Source organism: Biomphalaria glabrata, chromosome 1 (genome assembly GCF_947242115.1).
Source record: "Biomphalaria glabrata chromosome 1, xgBioGlab47.1, whole genome shotgun sequence".
Classification (NCBI taxonomy): domain Eukaryota; kingdom Metazoa; phylum Mollusca; class Gastropoda; family Planorbidae; genus Biomphalaria; species Biomphalaria glabrata.
The window spans coordinates 47,435,563-47,453,980 of NC_074711.1; the positions used below are offsets into that span (position 1 = coordinate 47,435,563).

General features: G+C 34.9%; 1 protein-coding gene across 1 annotated transcript; it reads right to left on the reverse strand.

The window, feature by feature from the left end:
* Nucleotides 1-912: 912 nt before the first annotated feature.
* On the reverse strand, nucleotides 913-18,082 carry LOC129928082 (39S ribosomal protein L54, mitochondrial-like). The gene is made up of 3 exons (XM_056040469.1): nucleotides 17,966-18,082; nucleotides 7,430-7,527; nucleotides 913-1,314 (listed from the first exon to the last, which is right to left on the reverse strand). Exons 1-3 carry the CDS (start codon nucleotides 18,040-18,042, stop codon nucleotides 995-997), a joined length of 495 nt encoding a protein of 164 aa, XP_055896444.1. The 5' UTR covers nucleotides 18,043-18,082; the 3' UTR covers nucleotides 913-994.
* Between the last annotated feature and the right edge of the window lie 336 nt (nucleotides 18,083-18,418).

An 18,418-nucleotide genomic window follows, 5' to 3' on the forward strand; every position in this document is an offset into this window, starting at 1 on the left:
AATTGGCAACACAATCAACTACTACAAGGTTATATCACGTACTAAACTCATAAACTCTACTGTCTCTTCCTGGACTCGTACGTTTCACTGGAGGACTTCATGGCTGACTAACAGTCCCGGTCTCAACGCTTTCCGGTCTTGAACTGCCGCTTTCCTACACAATGCGTCTCTGGTCTGCGCGGGCTTATGATCAGATGACCATAACACGTGCAAAGTTCATGCCAGTACTGTCCCTTGCCTTTCAATATAGCACGCTAAACTGTAGTACTGGCCTGTGTCACCTATGTCACACACAGTTAGCCCTTTTGCGTCGCGAATAGGGTTATAACATTATTTTAAACTGAAACACAAATGAACTTATTGTAATCTACACTATAATCGGCCAAAATATTCTACTTTCAACTAACAGCAATTTCAAATAAAAGTGACAATGTTTTAAAATTGACTTTCTAATTACTAGATCTACTTACAGGGCGGGCTATTCAATTCGAAACAAATATTGCAAACAACCCGCGAAAATTCAAGGCCAGGTAGAGTCCGCGCAAAACACATGGGAATCCATCGCGCGACGCTTTTTTTTTCTTTGTAAAGTTTCCAAAATAAATTTTTGTACGAAAATCGTCTTCCCCCCCCCCCCCCCAAGTTTTCGAAGGATACTGGAATAATTAGAATTTAAATAAAATATTAAAGTAATTTTATTATTATTATTAGACTTAAAATTAAAAAAAAAATTATCTTGAAATAATGATTCGGCCGCCTGCGTGCAATGTACACATTGAACAATAGGTAGCGGCGGCCCTGCATCCTACACACACACACACGAGAAAATTTGAAATGAATCATAAGCCATTATTAGCCGTGAAAACTAAAATGTTAATACCGACATTTTAATTGCACAAAATTAAACCAAGATTTACATTTTTAAAGTATTTTTATTACATGTGTTGTTTTTTTTTTAAGAATAACAAATGTTTCCTTAACACAATATCATTTTTTAAGGAATTTTATCATCTGGATATTGAATGGCCTTGAGTCTTTGTAATCTAGTTTTTATCCTAATATTGTTCGTGTAATTTATTCTAGACAAACGTTTCCAATAGGCTGGTGTTTCTGGATTCAATTCAGAAAGTTTTGTTCTACCACGCTCTATACGTAAATTCCAGAGCCAGGCAGGGTATTCAGAATCTGGTTTTAGTTCAGGGTCTTTTCCCTCAATATATATATTTGCACCACAACAGTACTTCAACAGTTTTTCAGGATCAGTCTCAACTTCTATTCTTGTTTTTTTAGCAGCCTGTGCACCAACTTTGCTAACTTAAAAAAAAAAAAAAATTAATTAATTTTTTTTTCGTACATGATACTTTTAAAGATAAGAAAATTTGACATAAAAATTAACTAAAAATTAAACTTTAATAAAACTATGGGGTGCACCCCTAACCCTTCAACTCAAAGGGATGCACAACAACAAGAGGGATGCAAAGAGTTGTTTTTTTAAGACGGGGTATTTACATGGTTGTTATAAATCCGTATTTTCACCAACTTCCTATGGATGTTTAAAAAATTATTCTAGCATTAATAAGTTATATCTAGAGTTTAGAGAGAGAGAGAGAGAGAGCAAGAAATGATACTTATAGTAACACTGACTAAAAAAAATCCTAAAAACATTAAAAATATCAATCTAGATCTATTGTTATTTCGCTACATTCAAAAGGAGAAAGATAAAAGGTTTACAATTAATAAATCCAAACTGATATTTCTTTTTATTTAGAGAACAAAAAGTAAAAAAAAAAAAAAAGGAGAGAGAGATTGAGAGAGAGAGAGAGAGAGACAGAATAGGAAATACAGAGCGGGTCGTAAAATTTTATTGCAACAGATACACTAATTCACAGGCTAAAAAAAGTATTTTAGGTTGATGATTAAAATGCGACCTATTACAATTCAAAAAAAGAAAAGGGGGTTTTCCGGCCATAATTATATACCGTACTAGAGAGAATCGGCTGCCCAAATATATATATATGGTTCCCGGTCATTTCATCCTCTGTTATTTTCATCATCTGATCATTTTATCTAACAAATAGTAATTGTAAAAATCATGAAATGAGCAATATTGAATATATTCATTTTTTTATTTTAATGACAAAAAGTGTAACACAGATAAGAATAAAATTAAAATTAAATGCCATTATCAACTATAAAAATTTAACATACATTAATATAGAGGTAATATAAAAAAAAAGTGTTATCCTGATATGGGTGAAGTCAGCATTATTTCAAGGCTAAAAATGATGCGCCCAATCTCATATATATAAGATTTTAACGTGTAATTTACACCCAACAGTAAGATTTATTATTTTGGCTTATTTAGTCTTTGAATTTTATGGAGGGTTACATACATGTAAGTAAATGTATAAAAGTATATTTATTATTTATAGAAGGAAAATCATTTGTAAAAATGATGATTAAGACAATGATAATTAACCAATCCATTTTATCAAAGTTTTCTTTATAATTGATTAACATACCAGTTCATAAAGTCTTTGATATAATCTTTACATTCATCATCATCATCATCAAACTCCATTAGAGTGAGGGCTTGAGAGGCTCAAATCCTCTCTTGCAAAAGCCCTGGACAGAAACCCTGCTGTCTTGCGTAGTGCATGAATGTCGCCATACAGGTCGAGAATTTTGGGTTTCCCAGACCTGTCGAGACGGAGATCAGCAAGTCTGGGGCAGTCAAACAGAATATGAGGCACGGTTTCCTCTTCTTCCCCGCAGCGAGGGCACCGTGAATCGAAATTTGGCCATAGCCGCGAGAAATATGAGCCAACAGGACAGTGGCCTGTCCTGCACTGTGCTATAATAGCTTGCTCAGGCCTGGACAGCCTCCACCACGGGGAAGTGCGGTCAGGGCGCCTCATGCGCTCCCAGACTCCACGGGCTTTTTGGGACTTGTCCCAGCACTCAAACCACTTTTCCATTTCTGTTTTTTGTATTATAGCCAGGGCTTGATGAAAGCTTACAGCCTGATCAGTGGGTGGAATTTGCCCTCCCTGGTGGGCCAAAGAGTCTGCGATTGTGTTGCCAGTCACACCTATGTGACTCGGTACCCACTGCATTATTACAGAGGTGCCATAGCGTTGTTTGATGTTATGTGAAACCGCTCATAGCAGGTCAGTACTGACCTTTCCCTCCTATGGGTTAGTGGAGATATATTAGCCATTATTTCAGCCGCATTTACTGGACTTGTCCTAAAGGTTCCACAGACAAATTTTAGTGCTTGGGACTGTATTTTATCAAGTTGTTCAAGAGCAGTCCTAGAGCCATAAATTTGCACAGGTAGGCTGTAGTCTATCTGTGATCGGACTGCTCCTAAATACAGGGATCGGAGCACGTCTGCTCGGGCTCCCTTCGTGGATGCCAGCTTCCGCACAATGCAAAGTTTCCCTGAGGCCTTTCTTACAACATCCTGGATGTGCTCACACATTTTTAGTTTGCGATCTAAAGTTACACCAAGGTACTTGGGTAGCTTTTCCATGCTGAGAGCCACTCCGTTGAGGGAGAGCTGGAAAGGTTGCCCGAGAATGCCAGTCCCGAGCGTGAACAGAGAATAGACCGTCTTGGAGGTGTTTATTTCTAGCCTCCATTTTTGTGTGTATGAGCAGAGCGTATGGAGGTCTTCTTGTAGCACTTTTTGTATAGAGGTTGCGCTCCTTCCGGATTTCCAAAGGACATATCATCAGCATATAGCAGCTTTTGGCATTTTAGCTGAGCCGGTAGGTCATTTATGAAGGCCGTGAAAAGGGCGCATGACAGGACGGAGCCCTGGGGGAGGCCGTGCTCGAGGGTCATTTCCCCTGAGACTTCTCCGTACATCCTTGTTCTTATTGTACGCTCTTGTAGGAAGTCTCTAATCCAGTAATATATCCGTCCCCGCACCCCCACGGCTCTTATCTTATGAAGCAAACCAGGCCGCCATACTTTATCATATGCCTGTTTTAAGTCAATGAAGACTGCGTATGTGCTTTCGGTCCTTTGGAATCCATCTGCTACGCTCTGCACAAAGATGTTGACTTGGTCTATAGCGGACATTCCAGCCCTGAAACCAGCCTGTTCTGGAGCGATAAGACGGGCACTCTCAAGGTACCAAACCAGACGCTCATTTACCATTTTTTCAGCCATCTTTCCCACACAAGATGTGAGTGAGATGGGCCTGTAGCCCTCAGCAGTGGAAGCATCTTTTCCCTTTTTTGGTATAGGAATAATGGTGGCACGTTTCCAGGCCCTGGGCAGATGACCATCTGCCCAGGTTCTATTTATGAATGCCAAGAGCACGGCCCTTCCTTTCCCCCCTACATGTTTAAGCATTTCGGGGGTAATACCATCCGGCCCGGGAGCCTTTTTAAGCTGGCATTTCCTTATGGCAGCATTAAGCTCGCCTATTGAGAATGGGGAGTTCATCGTTCCCTCAGCACTTTCGGTCTGTGGTTCCTTTCGGTCTTTTTTTTCATCAGCTTTGCAAGCTTTATCAATGGCTTTGGACATTGGGGACTTCTTGGCAGCCTTGTTGATCTTAGCAAAATATTTGTTCAACAAGGTGGCAATTTTCTTTTTCGATGAAATGGTTACCCCACTCGGTGAAGATAATGGGGTTGCTGTTTTTGTACGCCCAGCATTTTCGAGATTTCTCAGAAGACTCCAAGCCCTAGAGCTATCCCTTAGGTTTAACCTTGCAAAGGTGTAGGTCCAACGTTCTCGTTTTTCCCTGTTAACAGACGTTTTGACTAGTAGGCTGAGTCTGTTGTATTTCTGCCTGAGTGTTGGATTGTTTGGGTTCTTTTGGACCTTTTTGTATGCCCTTCTCCGAGCCATAACAAGTTTGTTGATTTCAGCCGTCCAAAAGTTTTAGAATTTTTTACAAGGGTAAGTTCGAGGAATAAACTTTTTAGCCATGCCCAGGATTATTTTATTACTATTTTTGCCTTTTTTTTAAAGCTGCCTTTAGTGGTATTTGCAGCATAACTGATTTAAGCTGTTTTATCATAAAAATTGTTCTCTAATAGATCCAGAATGCAGTTAATTACTGCAGAAATGCATTTCCTGACATCTACAGCTCATTATTCATCCTATTAATAAAGGACCTTTTGAATAATGTTTTACTTGAAAAATATTCTAATATGAATTTATAGGGCCTTACAACATTGCTAATAAAATGATTTGAATATACCCCACATATTTAGATTAAGGCTTTGAGGATTGCTGCCGAAAAAAAAATTATTCGAAAAATAATAATTTAAAAAAAAAAGCTCATTTGTAACAATACATTTTGTTCAATATGCATGCTTGTAACTTTGTTTTGTTACAGAATTAAAATTCAAAGTTCTAAACTAAAAATTTCGGAAGTGGGAGGAGAAATTATGTGTACCAATTAGATTCTAATCTAAATTTTTTTTGCATTTTTAGGATTCAAGTATAAATTGTGAGCTATAGTCCCAAATTTATTTAACTAGAAAAATATCAGATTGAGTAAAGGTTGGAAAAAGGAGACTAGGAAAAGAATATTTGGGTTCAGAACTCATCTCAATCGTTACGCTTATACTGAAAAATTTCGTATTTCTAAATTTTCCAAAGCAAAGTCTTTCATTAAAAAATTATGATAAATTCATGTGAAATTACATAAACTGGAAAGGGGAGAGTGACAAAAGATTAATCCCTCGCTCCTTTTTATAATTTCTGCTAATGATTGCATTTGGCATTAAAGAATAGGGGTGGGGGGACTTAATATAAGAATTTAATTTATAGCATATACAAATTATATTCGTGACAGATTTTTTAAATTTTGTAATTTCTTAGCTATAATACAAAAAGTAAAAGTATTGGTTTCTCCATTGGGGGGATTGCATGTATCGACCCTCCCACCTGGTACAACCCTTTTTCATTTTATATTTACTAATAATAAATAAAATTTGAGATTAGAGTCTGGTGCGACATAATATACAATACGTAGCTTATATTATATAGATATTCACTTACTTTTGTTCAGAAATTATGATTTCTCTATAAAATACGACCGCTTCCCCCCCCTCATAGGGCTAGAGTGGGGAGTGTAGTAGAGGCAATTGCCCCCCAGCCCACCGAATCGGCCAAGATACCAGAACGGGAGCGACATAACATTTTTATTTTAACTCAACTAATTTTGTTCACAAACTTTGATTTCCCCATAAAAGTAGGACCGCACCCCCCCCCCCCACTCAAAGGGTTTAGGTGGGAACGACAGTGGAGGTTTTCTCGCCCCCCAATCGGCCAACAGGGGAACGACATAATATAAAGATCGGTTAAAACATCAATAACAAGTTTTAATCATATAGATATTTAATTGATTCTGTTAGCAAGCTGTGATTTCTACAAATAAATTGAACCCCCCCCCCCCCCACTCAAAAGTTTATAGGGGGCGGGATTGATGCCAACACCACCTCCTGACCCCACCAAATCGGCCAACATACTGGAGGGGGGGGGGGGAATAATCTAAAAATAGGTTGAAATATATATAATTAGTATATATTATTAACATAAGAAATAAATTCGTATACAAATTGTGTGAATTCTATACTAAAATTTGTCTTCTGGGAGGTGGCGATCACTCCCCCCCCCCCCTTTGGATCTGCCAGTGCTTGTGAGTAAAGGTTCCCTTTCATACCTTACGTTCTACAGGGCAGATGTTGTTCAGGTCATATGTTTCTTTGGCCAACGGTTAACAAGCAGGGTGTCAAGTGGTCAGTACAACAACCAACCACCTTTACTTTCCCCAACCAAAGTGGGTGGACTCAGAAGCGCCCTAAAATTCCAGAAATTCAAAATCCCAGTCTTCATTGAGATCCGAACCCAAGACCCTAGGTTCAGAAGCCAAGCAGTTAAATAATGGAGGATGAAAAGTTGTATTAGTAAATTGAAGTCCATATGCCTGAGAAAATGGCAAGGAGAGAAACTGAATAATAAAAAATATATTTGTTGATAGCGGATCTTCATGTATATATATGTTTATTTTATGTATATAATATAATATATATATATATTATGGTAGCAGGAATTTTTTCACAATAGAGATTCCCCTTTCTAAGTTTTATTTATTCATAATGATTTAGTAATCGCGCTTTCAGATAGTTTCAAAATCATTTCATCTAAATAAATTATTCATATAGATAACTATTTTCGATACATTATTTCACTTTACACTTGTATAATGCTCTTGACTCTTGAGGACAATGGACCTCATTCAGCAATCGTAAACAAACAACATTTAGCCAGGTGATTCTCTATCTCTTCTATACAAATTACGTAATCCATAAAGGCTGTCACGTGATACGTTTTTTTCATTGTTTTATCAATATTATCACGTGGCTAAATGTTATTTAAACTTGTTTGTTTAACTTACGATTGGTGAATGAGGTCCATTGGATACCCATCTTCATGGTCTTGTGGCATAGGCCTATAATTATTAAATATTGGCCGATTTTGACACCCAGTCTGCCCCTGTGAATAAGACAGATCTAATAAGATCAATATTTATATGATTATATTTATAATATCAAATTAAAAAGATTCAATTGTCAATAGTGATTTGAATCCATGTGACCGTAGTTCATCGATTAAATCTATTATTACTATTACTAGATTCTAGAGACTAGATTAACCTGGTATGGTTAACTATCAGATTCATCTAGATCTATCTAGATAAAGTAACTCTAAATCTAAAAACAGTTACAGTAGTCAGTAGACTAGATTCTAAGTCCTAGGACACTAGGTCTTTTCAAGTCAAGTTATTATTATAAATATTTTATTAGATTATCATTATTAGATCTAGATAATCTAGAGTAACTTACGTTTATCGAACAAGTTAAGCTCATTCGCCGACATTTTTTATGTTTAAATTTGTGTATCTCCCTAAAAATTAGACCTAGAAAAAAACTGATTGTATCTATGAACTCCTCATCCATTTTTCTTAAAAAGTAGACGTTTTATTCTATTACTACTCAAAGTTAAACTTATATTTGATGTTAAAGTGGGTCATGTCGATGATTTCAAAAGCTTAAATTATCGAACACTGTTTTCTTATCTTATCTTATATAATACAGACGTTACTTCAAAAAAGAAGATGATTACGTCCTACGCGTCATGCATTTAGTCATGCATATTAACCAATGACTTAAATTCTGCCAAGTCACTGGTTTTCCTGGCTAGCTCAGGCAAACCATTCCATGCTCTAATAACACTAGGGAAGAAGGAGTATTTGTACAAATTTGTCCTAGCATATGGGATGAGGAATGTGCCTTTATCTTTGTGTCTTTCAGAGTATTTTATTAAATTTTGTTTTTGTATTTGAAGATTATGGTTCAGTGTTTTATGTATTATTGCTTTTTTACTTTTGAGCCTTCTGTCCTGAAGGCTTTCTAAATTTAGTGATTTTACTAAAGGTGTTACTCTAGTCAAATGTGAATATTCGTTTGTTATGAATCGCACTGCTCTATTTTGTGTCTGTTCTAGTTTCTTAATGTTTTCTTGAGTTGAGGGGTCCCAAACAGAGGATGCATATTCTATTATTGGCCTAACCAAGGTTAAATAACATTTTAGTTTTATGTTCTTATTTGATTTATAGAAATTTCTTTTAATAAATCCTAATGCTTTGTTTGATTTTTTTGTAGTTTCATCAATATGTGGATTCCATGACAGTTTTTCATTTATTATAACACCTAGGTATTTTGCGTTTTTAGTCTGTGTTACTGGTTTGCCATGAATAAGATAAGTGGAATTAATTTGTTTTAGTTTTTTTGTTACTCTTAACAACTGACATTTTTCTGGGTGGAAAGACATGCTCCAATTTGATTCCCATTTCTGTAATTCATCTAATTCTCTTTGTAAAATATCTGTGTCTTGTGTTGTTTTTATTGTTCTATATATTATGCAATCGTCTGCAAATAATCTGACTTTTGTTCCTGAAGTAATGCAATTTGGTAAATCATTTATGTAAATTAAAAATAGTAGTGGAAAAATAGTAGTGGACCCAAGACTGTTCCTTGAGGTACACCTGAGTTTACTGTTATCGGTGTTGATTTAGAGCCATTTATTATTACAGTTTGTTCTCTCCCTATCAGAAAGTCTTTAATCCACTGATGCAGTGGACCATTAATGCCGAGATATTTTAATTTTTTAAGCAAACTATGGTGGTGAACTTTGTCAAAAGCCTTAGAAAAATCTAGTAAGATAGCATCTATTTGTTCACTATTATCTAAACCTTTTGAAAAATCATCAATTAGTCCTATTAGTTGTGTTTCACATGATCTATATTTCCTAAAGCCATGTTGGTATGGTGTGAGGACATTATGTTTGTCTAAGTGGTTTATGATGTTGCTACATATTATGTGTTCTAGGATTTTACATGTGATGCTGGTAAGTGATACTGGTCTGTAGCTTCCTGGGCCAGATTTTTCTCCTTTTTTAAATAGGGGGGTGACATTAGCTTCTTTCCAGTCCTTTGGTACTCTGCCCTGGTTAAGTGAAGCCTGAAAGAGTATTTTGAACACTGGGGCTAGCTCATTACTTAGTTCTTTGAGTAATCTAGCTGGAATACCATCAGGTCCAGAAGCTTTATTTGGTTTGGTGTTGGCTAATAGTTTTTGAATTCCATTTTCTTGTACTACTATATCTTCTATGTTGTCTACTTGGTTCAAATTCAGTAATATGTCTTTGTCTCCTGGGGCTGAGAATGCTGATGCAAAGTATTTGTTTAGAATGTTTGCTTTAGTTTCATTATCATTATGTATTATGTTATGTTCATCTTTTAATGGCGCTACGCCTGTTGTTTCCATTTTCTTAGACTTAATGTATGACCATAGGTTTTTGTTGTTGTCTTTAGATATTACATTGTTTATGTATTCACTCTGCAGCTGTCTGCTTACTTTTTGGGTTAAGTGTTTAATTTTTATATACTTTTTGTAAACTCTTTCTGCATTAGTTTCTTTAAATTTTCTATATAGGTTTTCCTTCTGTTTACAAAGCTTCTTTAGTCTATTATTAAACCAGCATTTATTTATTTTGTTTGATGTGTATTTAGTTGGTATTTGATTTTCTATAATGCTTTTAAGATGGTTTTTAATGAAATTCCAGAGGTCATCGACTGGTTGGTTAATGTCTTTTTCTAATAAGAATGTTTGTTGAAAGTTTAATGCAGCTTGGTGTAGTTGTGTTAGGTTACATTTATTCCAGAGTAAGATTTTTCTTTTGGGTTTTGTATTGGCTACTGCTTTTATCTGACTGTGTATTTTTATGATCTCATGGTCTGATAGACCAGGGATAATATCATAACCAACTATTAATCCAGGTCTGTTGGTTAAGAAGAGATCTAATGTGTTGTTTAATCTAGTTGGCTTTTTAATGATTTGATCTAAACTTAGGTTGTGTAAAGTTTCTATGAAAAGCTCATTTATGTCCTTAAGGTTTTGGTGTTTATCTATGGTTAGTGTTTTCCAATTTATATCAGGTAGGTTGAAATCACCCATAATCCAAAAAACTGCATTTTTTTTATTTGTCTCTTTAAGTGTCGTAATCTGATTACATAGTTCCTGCATGTATTCTAAACTAGAATTTGGTGGTCTGTAAATGCTGCCTATTATTAGGGATGTTGAGGTGGTATTAATTTTACAAAATGTTGATTCTATATTTTTTGAGTTAGGTAAGGTAATTTCTTCTGCTATAAGAGTGTTTTTTATTGCTAAAAGAACTCCTCCATGATTATCAGCCCTATCTTTTCTAAAAATTTCATAATTACTATTGAAAATTTCTGCATTATCTTTATCTTATCTTATCGAACATATTAAGAACTTATCGAACACACGAGAAGTATGGTGTTTTAAAAGTGTTATAATCTTAAAATTTTGTGAAAAGTATGGTGTTTCAAAAGTGTTATAATCTTTTTTTTTTTTTATTTATATCATTTTCTTTTTACGCCATGTCAAGACAGACAGATTTTAGTCATTTTCACATGGTCCACATCGAAGGAATCTATCACTGATCAGCTCTGCTTAGAAACTGACGGTGCTAAGCCCAGTAACGCATTACCGTAGTACACTGTACTTATTTAGGTCTAAGCTATTTTGAGACATAAGGCCATTAATAAATTAAATCCAGATATTATTTATTTGAGGGAGAGGCTAATGACTAATAAGCTTTGGTAGCCAATAGATAATCCCGCCCTCCCCAAGTCATTGCAGGACACAACAATTTACTTGGACCGACTTGATTGACCTAAAAACAAAACATACGGTATGCGGCCCTACGGTACGTAACTAGCCGCCAATCTAGCACGCTCAGTGTATGTAACAGCCCAAAAGTCAGTGCTAGATATTTTTCGATCTGGGCGGGGAAGGGGGGGTGCTGAAAAGCTATGGTAGCTTGCGAGCTGTGTTACCTATAGATGTAGATAGATCCGCCCTCCCCAAACCACCTGGTTGACCAAAAAAAAACACCATATTTTAGAGCACGCTTAGTATTTGTCACACACACACAAACAACATATCTATATATCTATCACGCCTAGTGTTTGTGACCTAATTAGCGGCTTGACCGTAGGTACTCGAATGATGGCTCCTCCCCCTTTCCCCATAACATTGTTCTTACTACAACTTGAACAATGTTTTGGGGCTGTGTTGGTGGCCTGGTTTACACCTGTGTGTTGGGCTATCACTGACCATTTTTTTTTGTGCTGTGTGTTAGTCTGGTGGCTGCATTTGGATTAAGTCTTGAAATTTACGTTGTTACTTTGCACTAAAAAGTGTGAATGTTGGAGAGTGGAATTGCATAAGAAGAAAGCGCGGGTAAGGGGGTGTAGGCAGAATAAGAGAGTGGTTAAATGTGTTATTGTTATTATTTTTAGTATTTGTGATGTTTCAAAGGAGTGTCTTTGTAGCGCATTATGAGCTTTATCATACTTTATGTATATATATATAGATATATATATAATTTTATAGACCCTGCGCCACACAACACGTCTAGATGAGAAGCACAACTGACTATGTATTTGAGGCTGACGTCACATTTTAATGGTCAATCAATTATTGATGATCTCTTGATACAATGTCTTAACTGTTTCTCCTCCCCCTTTTTTTTTTTATTTTTACCTACCAAAGTCATTTTTATTTCAAAATACCATATCTACATTCTATACCTCCCCCTTAGCCCTTTTGTTTTATTAATATCTCTTCACATCAAGCACATGCGCTATAGGTATTTGTTTATAACACATAATTCAGAAGTTAATAGAATGGGGCATCTGAAAAAAAAAAACACAACTGGATATATATATTCTAAATTCATTGTTCCTGTGTTATATTCTAAATTTATTGTTCCTGTGATATCACAACGATGATAATAGCATCAAACTATATGTGTCATAAAATCAAGCTTTTAAAATGGGTACAATTAGTGCATATCGATGTAAATCTATTTACTTAGAAAAATATAGCACATTTACGGTAAAACACAAAAAACTGATACAAATTGTAACACATGAGTAATTTATATGTACTTTGCATTACATTATTTAAAAAAATAACAATTTAAAAATATATAATTTAAATATTTTGTCTTCTTTGGGTTATATCCCTTTGATGTTTATTTTTAACATTAAAATGGTGTTCAATATCTTACGAAGCTGAGATTGCTTATATAAAAACAGCTATTATCGAACACCCCATTTTTAAACCTCAATTTTCATGTTTAGGTAGCAAAGGACACTTTAAAAAAAATAGTTGCAAATATTTCTCAGCCTAAATAGAAGCGTATTATATAGGTTTTGTTGAGCTGAAGCATCATTGGCATTAAAAAATACCCGAGACTCACTTCACTCTTCCCAAGAGGTCAAAAACAATTTTATACCAATATTACCAATGCACTTTGAATATAAGTAAAAAAATGATCCTCAGGTGAAAATGAAACTAAATATAGCTTAACTATATATATAATACTAGACATATGTTACCCGCGACCCGCGGGTCTTTATTTGCGCATTACTGTCGATATAGTTACTGAGAGTGTTTTGTAAACAGTTAAACGAAATAATAATGTAATAAGTAAAGCGAATGTGTCGATGTAAAAATAGTGTGAATGAAGCTATCAAATCAGAATAGCTAATAGGCTTAAATCCATTTTTCCAAATTAAAACATTTGCTTGTAGGCCTACATATATTTGATAAAAAATTGAGATGAATAGACTTAATTTTGTGTTCATGTGTTAAATATTAAGTAGATCTTGAGGTAGACATAGATCTAAATCTACACTAATCTAGTTGCCTTTTATAGAGTTCATTCTGTGTTGCCCATGCGTGACCTTTTTTCATGAATGAATATAGGCCTATCTCAACACGGCTACGCAGCTTTATTTAGCGAACAGCGAACGAATGTATTAAAAATGCTTTAGAAAAACAAATTTGAATGTTAATTTGATTAAAATATGAAATGAGTGGACAATAATTAGTATGTTTATGTGTTAAAGCATAAAACTATCTTTGCGAAAAGAAGTTTTATTATCTTAGAGTTCAATAAGAGTTTTAGACCTAGCCCTAGGAAGTAGAGAGATGTGTTAATCACTGTTAATGTGTAACCATTTGGTAATGTCTAATGAAAGGATGTTCGCCAGACTTTACCCGCGGCCTTCGGGTCTAAGTTTGTGTTTACTAATCTAGTGGATTGGATTTAGATGTATGTTAAACTTAACTAATGATCCTTTCAAGTTTTTTCTCTTTCGCTACGAAAATAAAATTAGGTTTGCGAAAATGGGATTACCCGAAACCGATAAATTCATATCTATTACAAACGAAAAGAGCGATAGCTTTGTTAAATGAATGGGATTATAAAGTGAACAATTAAACGAAATAATTTTTAATACGCGATTCATGAATGAATATAGATCTAGGCCTATCTCAACTCGGCTTCGCAGCTTTCGTAAATGAATGTAGCTTTAAAAACCAAATTTGAATGTTTATTTGATCAAAATATGAAATGAATGGACTTCAATTAATATGTTTATGTGTTAAAGTATAAAACTATCTGTGCGAAGAGAAGTTTTATCATCTTAGAGTTGAATTAGAGTTTTAGATCTAGGGATGGGATTATAAAGTAAACAATTAAACGAATTAATATTTAGTACGCGATTCATTACGGAATTGTCTAATGAAAGAATGTTCGTCAGGAAATCTGTAATCACAGATATAAGGAACTAATTAATGTAAAAAATGCTTTTGAAACACAAAATTGAAGGTTAATTTTATTATATAATGAAATCAATGGATCTTCTTTTGTCTTTTCATGTGTCAAAGTAAAAATTTATATGCGCAAAGTGTATTTCTTAAAATTAGATCTAGGTCTAAATCCTTTCTATCTTTTCTCATGTCAACATTGTAGACATGGCCTAGATCCATAAAATACTATAGCTGTAATAGAGTCGGACAACTATATTTTTTTTTAGGGTCTTAAGTTTGTTTTAGGGCTACAATACATACACTACGGTCTAAGTTGGTACCCAAGGAACATTCCTGCCTAGTTTTATCAAGATTGGTCAAGCGGTTTTGATGTCTATAAGTAACATACATACATACATACATACATACACCACACATTCTACTTTATAATATAGATATATATATATATAAAGAAATGGACGATGCACAATAGGAATGGACTAGTTTCGTCATAATCATCGAAATAAAGGAGAATTTTAAAAAATACAATGGGGTGTTCGATAAGTACCTTAAAACGAAGGTGTTCGATAGATGTAAGTTACCTCTAGCTAGATTCTAGATCTATAAAATAAATGATGATATAATCTAATCTAGAATCTAGAGTAGTGTAGTGTAGATTAGATTCTAGATAGATAATAGATGATTTAGATCTGGAACTAATCTAATAGTTAACCTTAATCAGGCTTAATCTAGATCTAGTAATAGTAAACTTAAAACTAATAGATTTAATTAATGAACTATTACTAGATTCTAGATCTAGATCTATATTAACTATATACGTCACAATTGACTCTTGAGTTATTGACAATCACATGTATTTAAATCGTCTAGATCTTCGTCTTCGGTGGGATTACCTATTTTTTTGGCATAGGATCTCGATTTTATTTTATTTAGTACATTGCACCCATCCCGACAGAGAACATATCTGTAGAGAGACCCTAAATTCTTGAATAACGCTGACATTTTGTATTAAAATAGATCTAGGGTAATCATGAAGGTCGGAGTCATGAAGTTTTTTTTTACATTTCTTGTTGTCCAAGCCTGACCAAAACAAAAGCCAGATTTTTATGAAAACTAGATCTAGATCTAATTTTGGCAGTTGAAGTGCTGCCAACTGAAATATGAAAATAGCTTTGTCAGATGTAGCTTAGATCTAGCGGTTCCACGACAATTCGTTCACTGACAAATCGTTCACGACTTTTCGTTCACCAGACAATTCGTTCACACGTCTATTCGTTCACCCGACATATCGTTCGCCGATAACTTGTTCACCGACAGTTGGTTGAACTTGGTTCACGACAAATTAGAGCATGGAATGGGTTGCCTGAGCTAGCCAGGAAAACCAGTGACTTGGCAGAATTTAAGTCATTGGTTAATATGCATGACTAAATGCATGACGCGTAGGACGTAATCATCTTCTTTTTTGAAGTAACGTCTGTATTATATAAGATAAGAAGAAATCGTTCACTGACAGTTCGTTCACCGACAAATTGTTCAAAGACTGTTGTTCACTGGATAGTAACATATTGTTAATATTATATATTCTCGTCGCGTGTTTAATTTGTTTACATTAAAACTTTTTGTGGCTATTATTTCCACAAGAAAAAAAAATTCGAGTTTCTTTGTTATTTTTTTAAATTATTTGTTCATTATTTACTTTATAGTGAAAATGTCCAATATGCATGCTAATATAGGTGAAAAACATGTAGCCTATATACCTAATATATATATATATATATATATATATATATATATATATATATATATATATATATATATATATATATATATATATATATATATATATATATATATATATATATATATATATATATATATATATATATATATATATATATATATATATATATATATATATATATATAATAGAGTCTGAATACAATATTGTTACGAATCTCACTATCCAGGCTCTCTGCAAACTGCACCATACACCACCAACCTAAAGAACTTGACAACTCAGGGCTCCAAAGTAACGTAATAGTTTAATGTCGATAAATAACAGCCAATACTGTTCAATTGGCAACACGTACACTGTACAAATATCTCTCCGATAACACCGTTCCGCCGTATCAACTCTTGCACTGGTCTCAACGTCTCGTTCCGGGCTTGCACTGGGTTTCAACAGTTCAGGACTGACTTCACACACTAGGCTCGTTGTGTCGGACTCGATCGCAGACCAAGATCAAGACGCCAGCCGTCTCAACTGTACTTGACAGTACTCCGCACTGAACCGTCGTAATGCTCCGTACAGAACCACACCGCTGAACTGTGCTGTAGTCGACCGGACTGTAGTGAACCGGGCTCTGAACCCCTGCCGTGAACCGACTTGACTGCGACACCTCCGCTCTTATATAGAGTCCCTACTGGCCTTCTCGAACCGGACAGAACGCCGCTCGACGTTTCTAGGTGGTCAGATGACTACAACTCTCGTGACGCTCCTTGAGCTCTGTTCACGACGGCGATCCTTCCCGAACCATCCTGTTGACACACGACTCGGCTGACCGTCGTAACTCGTCACGGTTGACCGCTCGTCTAGCGCTGGCCTGGGGCGATTTGCGTCGTCTGACTACACTCACACCACTACCCCCATCTGTGCCACCACCAGGTTTATAACAATATGTAAAAAATATAAAGATAACAATAAAAAAAAAAACTCTCACCAATGTATGAATGTAAAAAACAATGACTGGTCAATGAACCATTTCTCTTTTAATAAGTAATGGTTCCCTGTCCGATAAAGTTGTAGTACTACTGGAGCCACCATTCTGTCTAGCACTCAACTATAATAGGTGTTAACTAGAGTATCCTTCTGAATGGATAGATATAGGTATAGAGGAAGGCCATAAAGAGTGTTGACCATAACGGCATGATGGAATAGGTATGTTAATTAAACATCTGGAACGCTATTAAGAAGTTAAGCAAATATGGGTGGGTGTCAGGACTTTGATTATTTAATTAATAATTATTAAATTGTTTAGGTATTAAAAATGTAATTTGGATTGCAATGTGCGTGTGTTATAATTAATTTATAATTTCTTATTACTTAATAAATATATTAGCCCCAATTTAAGGTTCAGCCTAACAAACACACCATACACACCCAGTTGCACATAAATTAATAAACGATTCGATGTGTATCATGATTTACAAATAAACTATAAATTTAATCCAATGAGATGTATTCAATGAATTTAAATGACATATGACTAATGGGAATGAAAAATGAAAACAAGTGGCCTACATATAGAATAATACAGTTCAATTAAATACTTAGATATTATTTCAAAGGAAATAGCCACCTTAAAGTATGATTTCCAATTGTATTGACCTCAACAATATTTCATTTCAAGACAAAGATTTCTTGATAGGTTCAGTTCAGTTCATTTAAAAATGTTAATGGTAACACAAGTATCTTCTAGCCAAGACGAATGTTCACCTACGATGAAGATAACCAAAGTTCAGAGTAGCACCAAAAAAACTCACAACATCACAATGTAACACCAAGACTGTACACTGAAAATCTGAACTCTGGAATCCAGAACCTTGAAACCCTATAGAAAGACAAATAACAGATTCTTCTTGTCTTCTACTCTAACTACAAAATACAAATACGACCGAATCCATATTAAAATAACTTTACAATGTGAAATAAAACTCACCCTAAACAGTGGTCAAATAGTCCTTCAAGAAAATAACCAAGGCAAACGCTAAGGCTGTCTAGTAACGTACAGCACATGGAAAATTCAGGAACTCAAAAGATACAGCTTGCTTCTGTAAAGCAATATGGCGTGAATGCACCAAGCATACAAGAAGAAAAAAACTGACGTCATATGAAAAATTACAACGAAGCGACAAGGTAAGAAAATACTGCACAAAATAAAATAGCACAAATGACGTCATCACCTATTGAAGAAAGCGGCGCTATTAGATTGTGTACAGTTTTATCACAAAGCTAACTAGCTGCGACAGTGGGGCGAACATGACGGACATGTGTAAAACAAGGCCTACACGATAAAAGTAAAAATGTTGCCTATAGTTAAGTGAGGGCCCGTTAATTTTTTTAGCAAGCTTGTTGTAAGATCGCATTTTTTCAAGTATAATTTTTATCACAT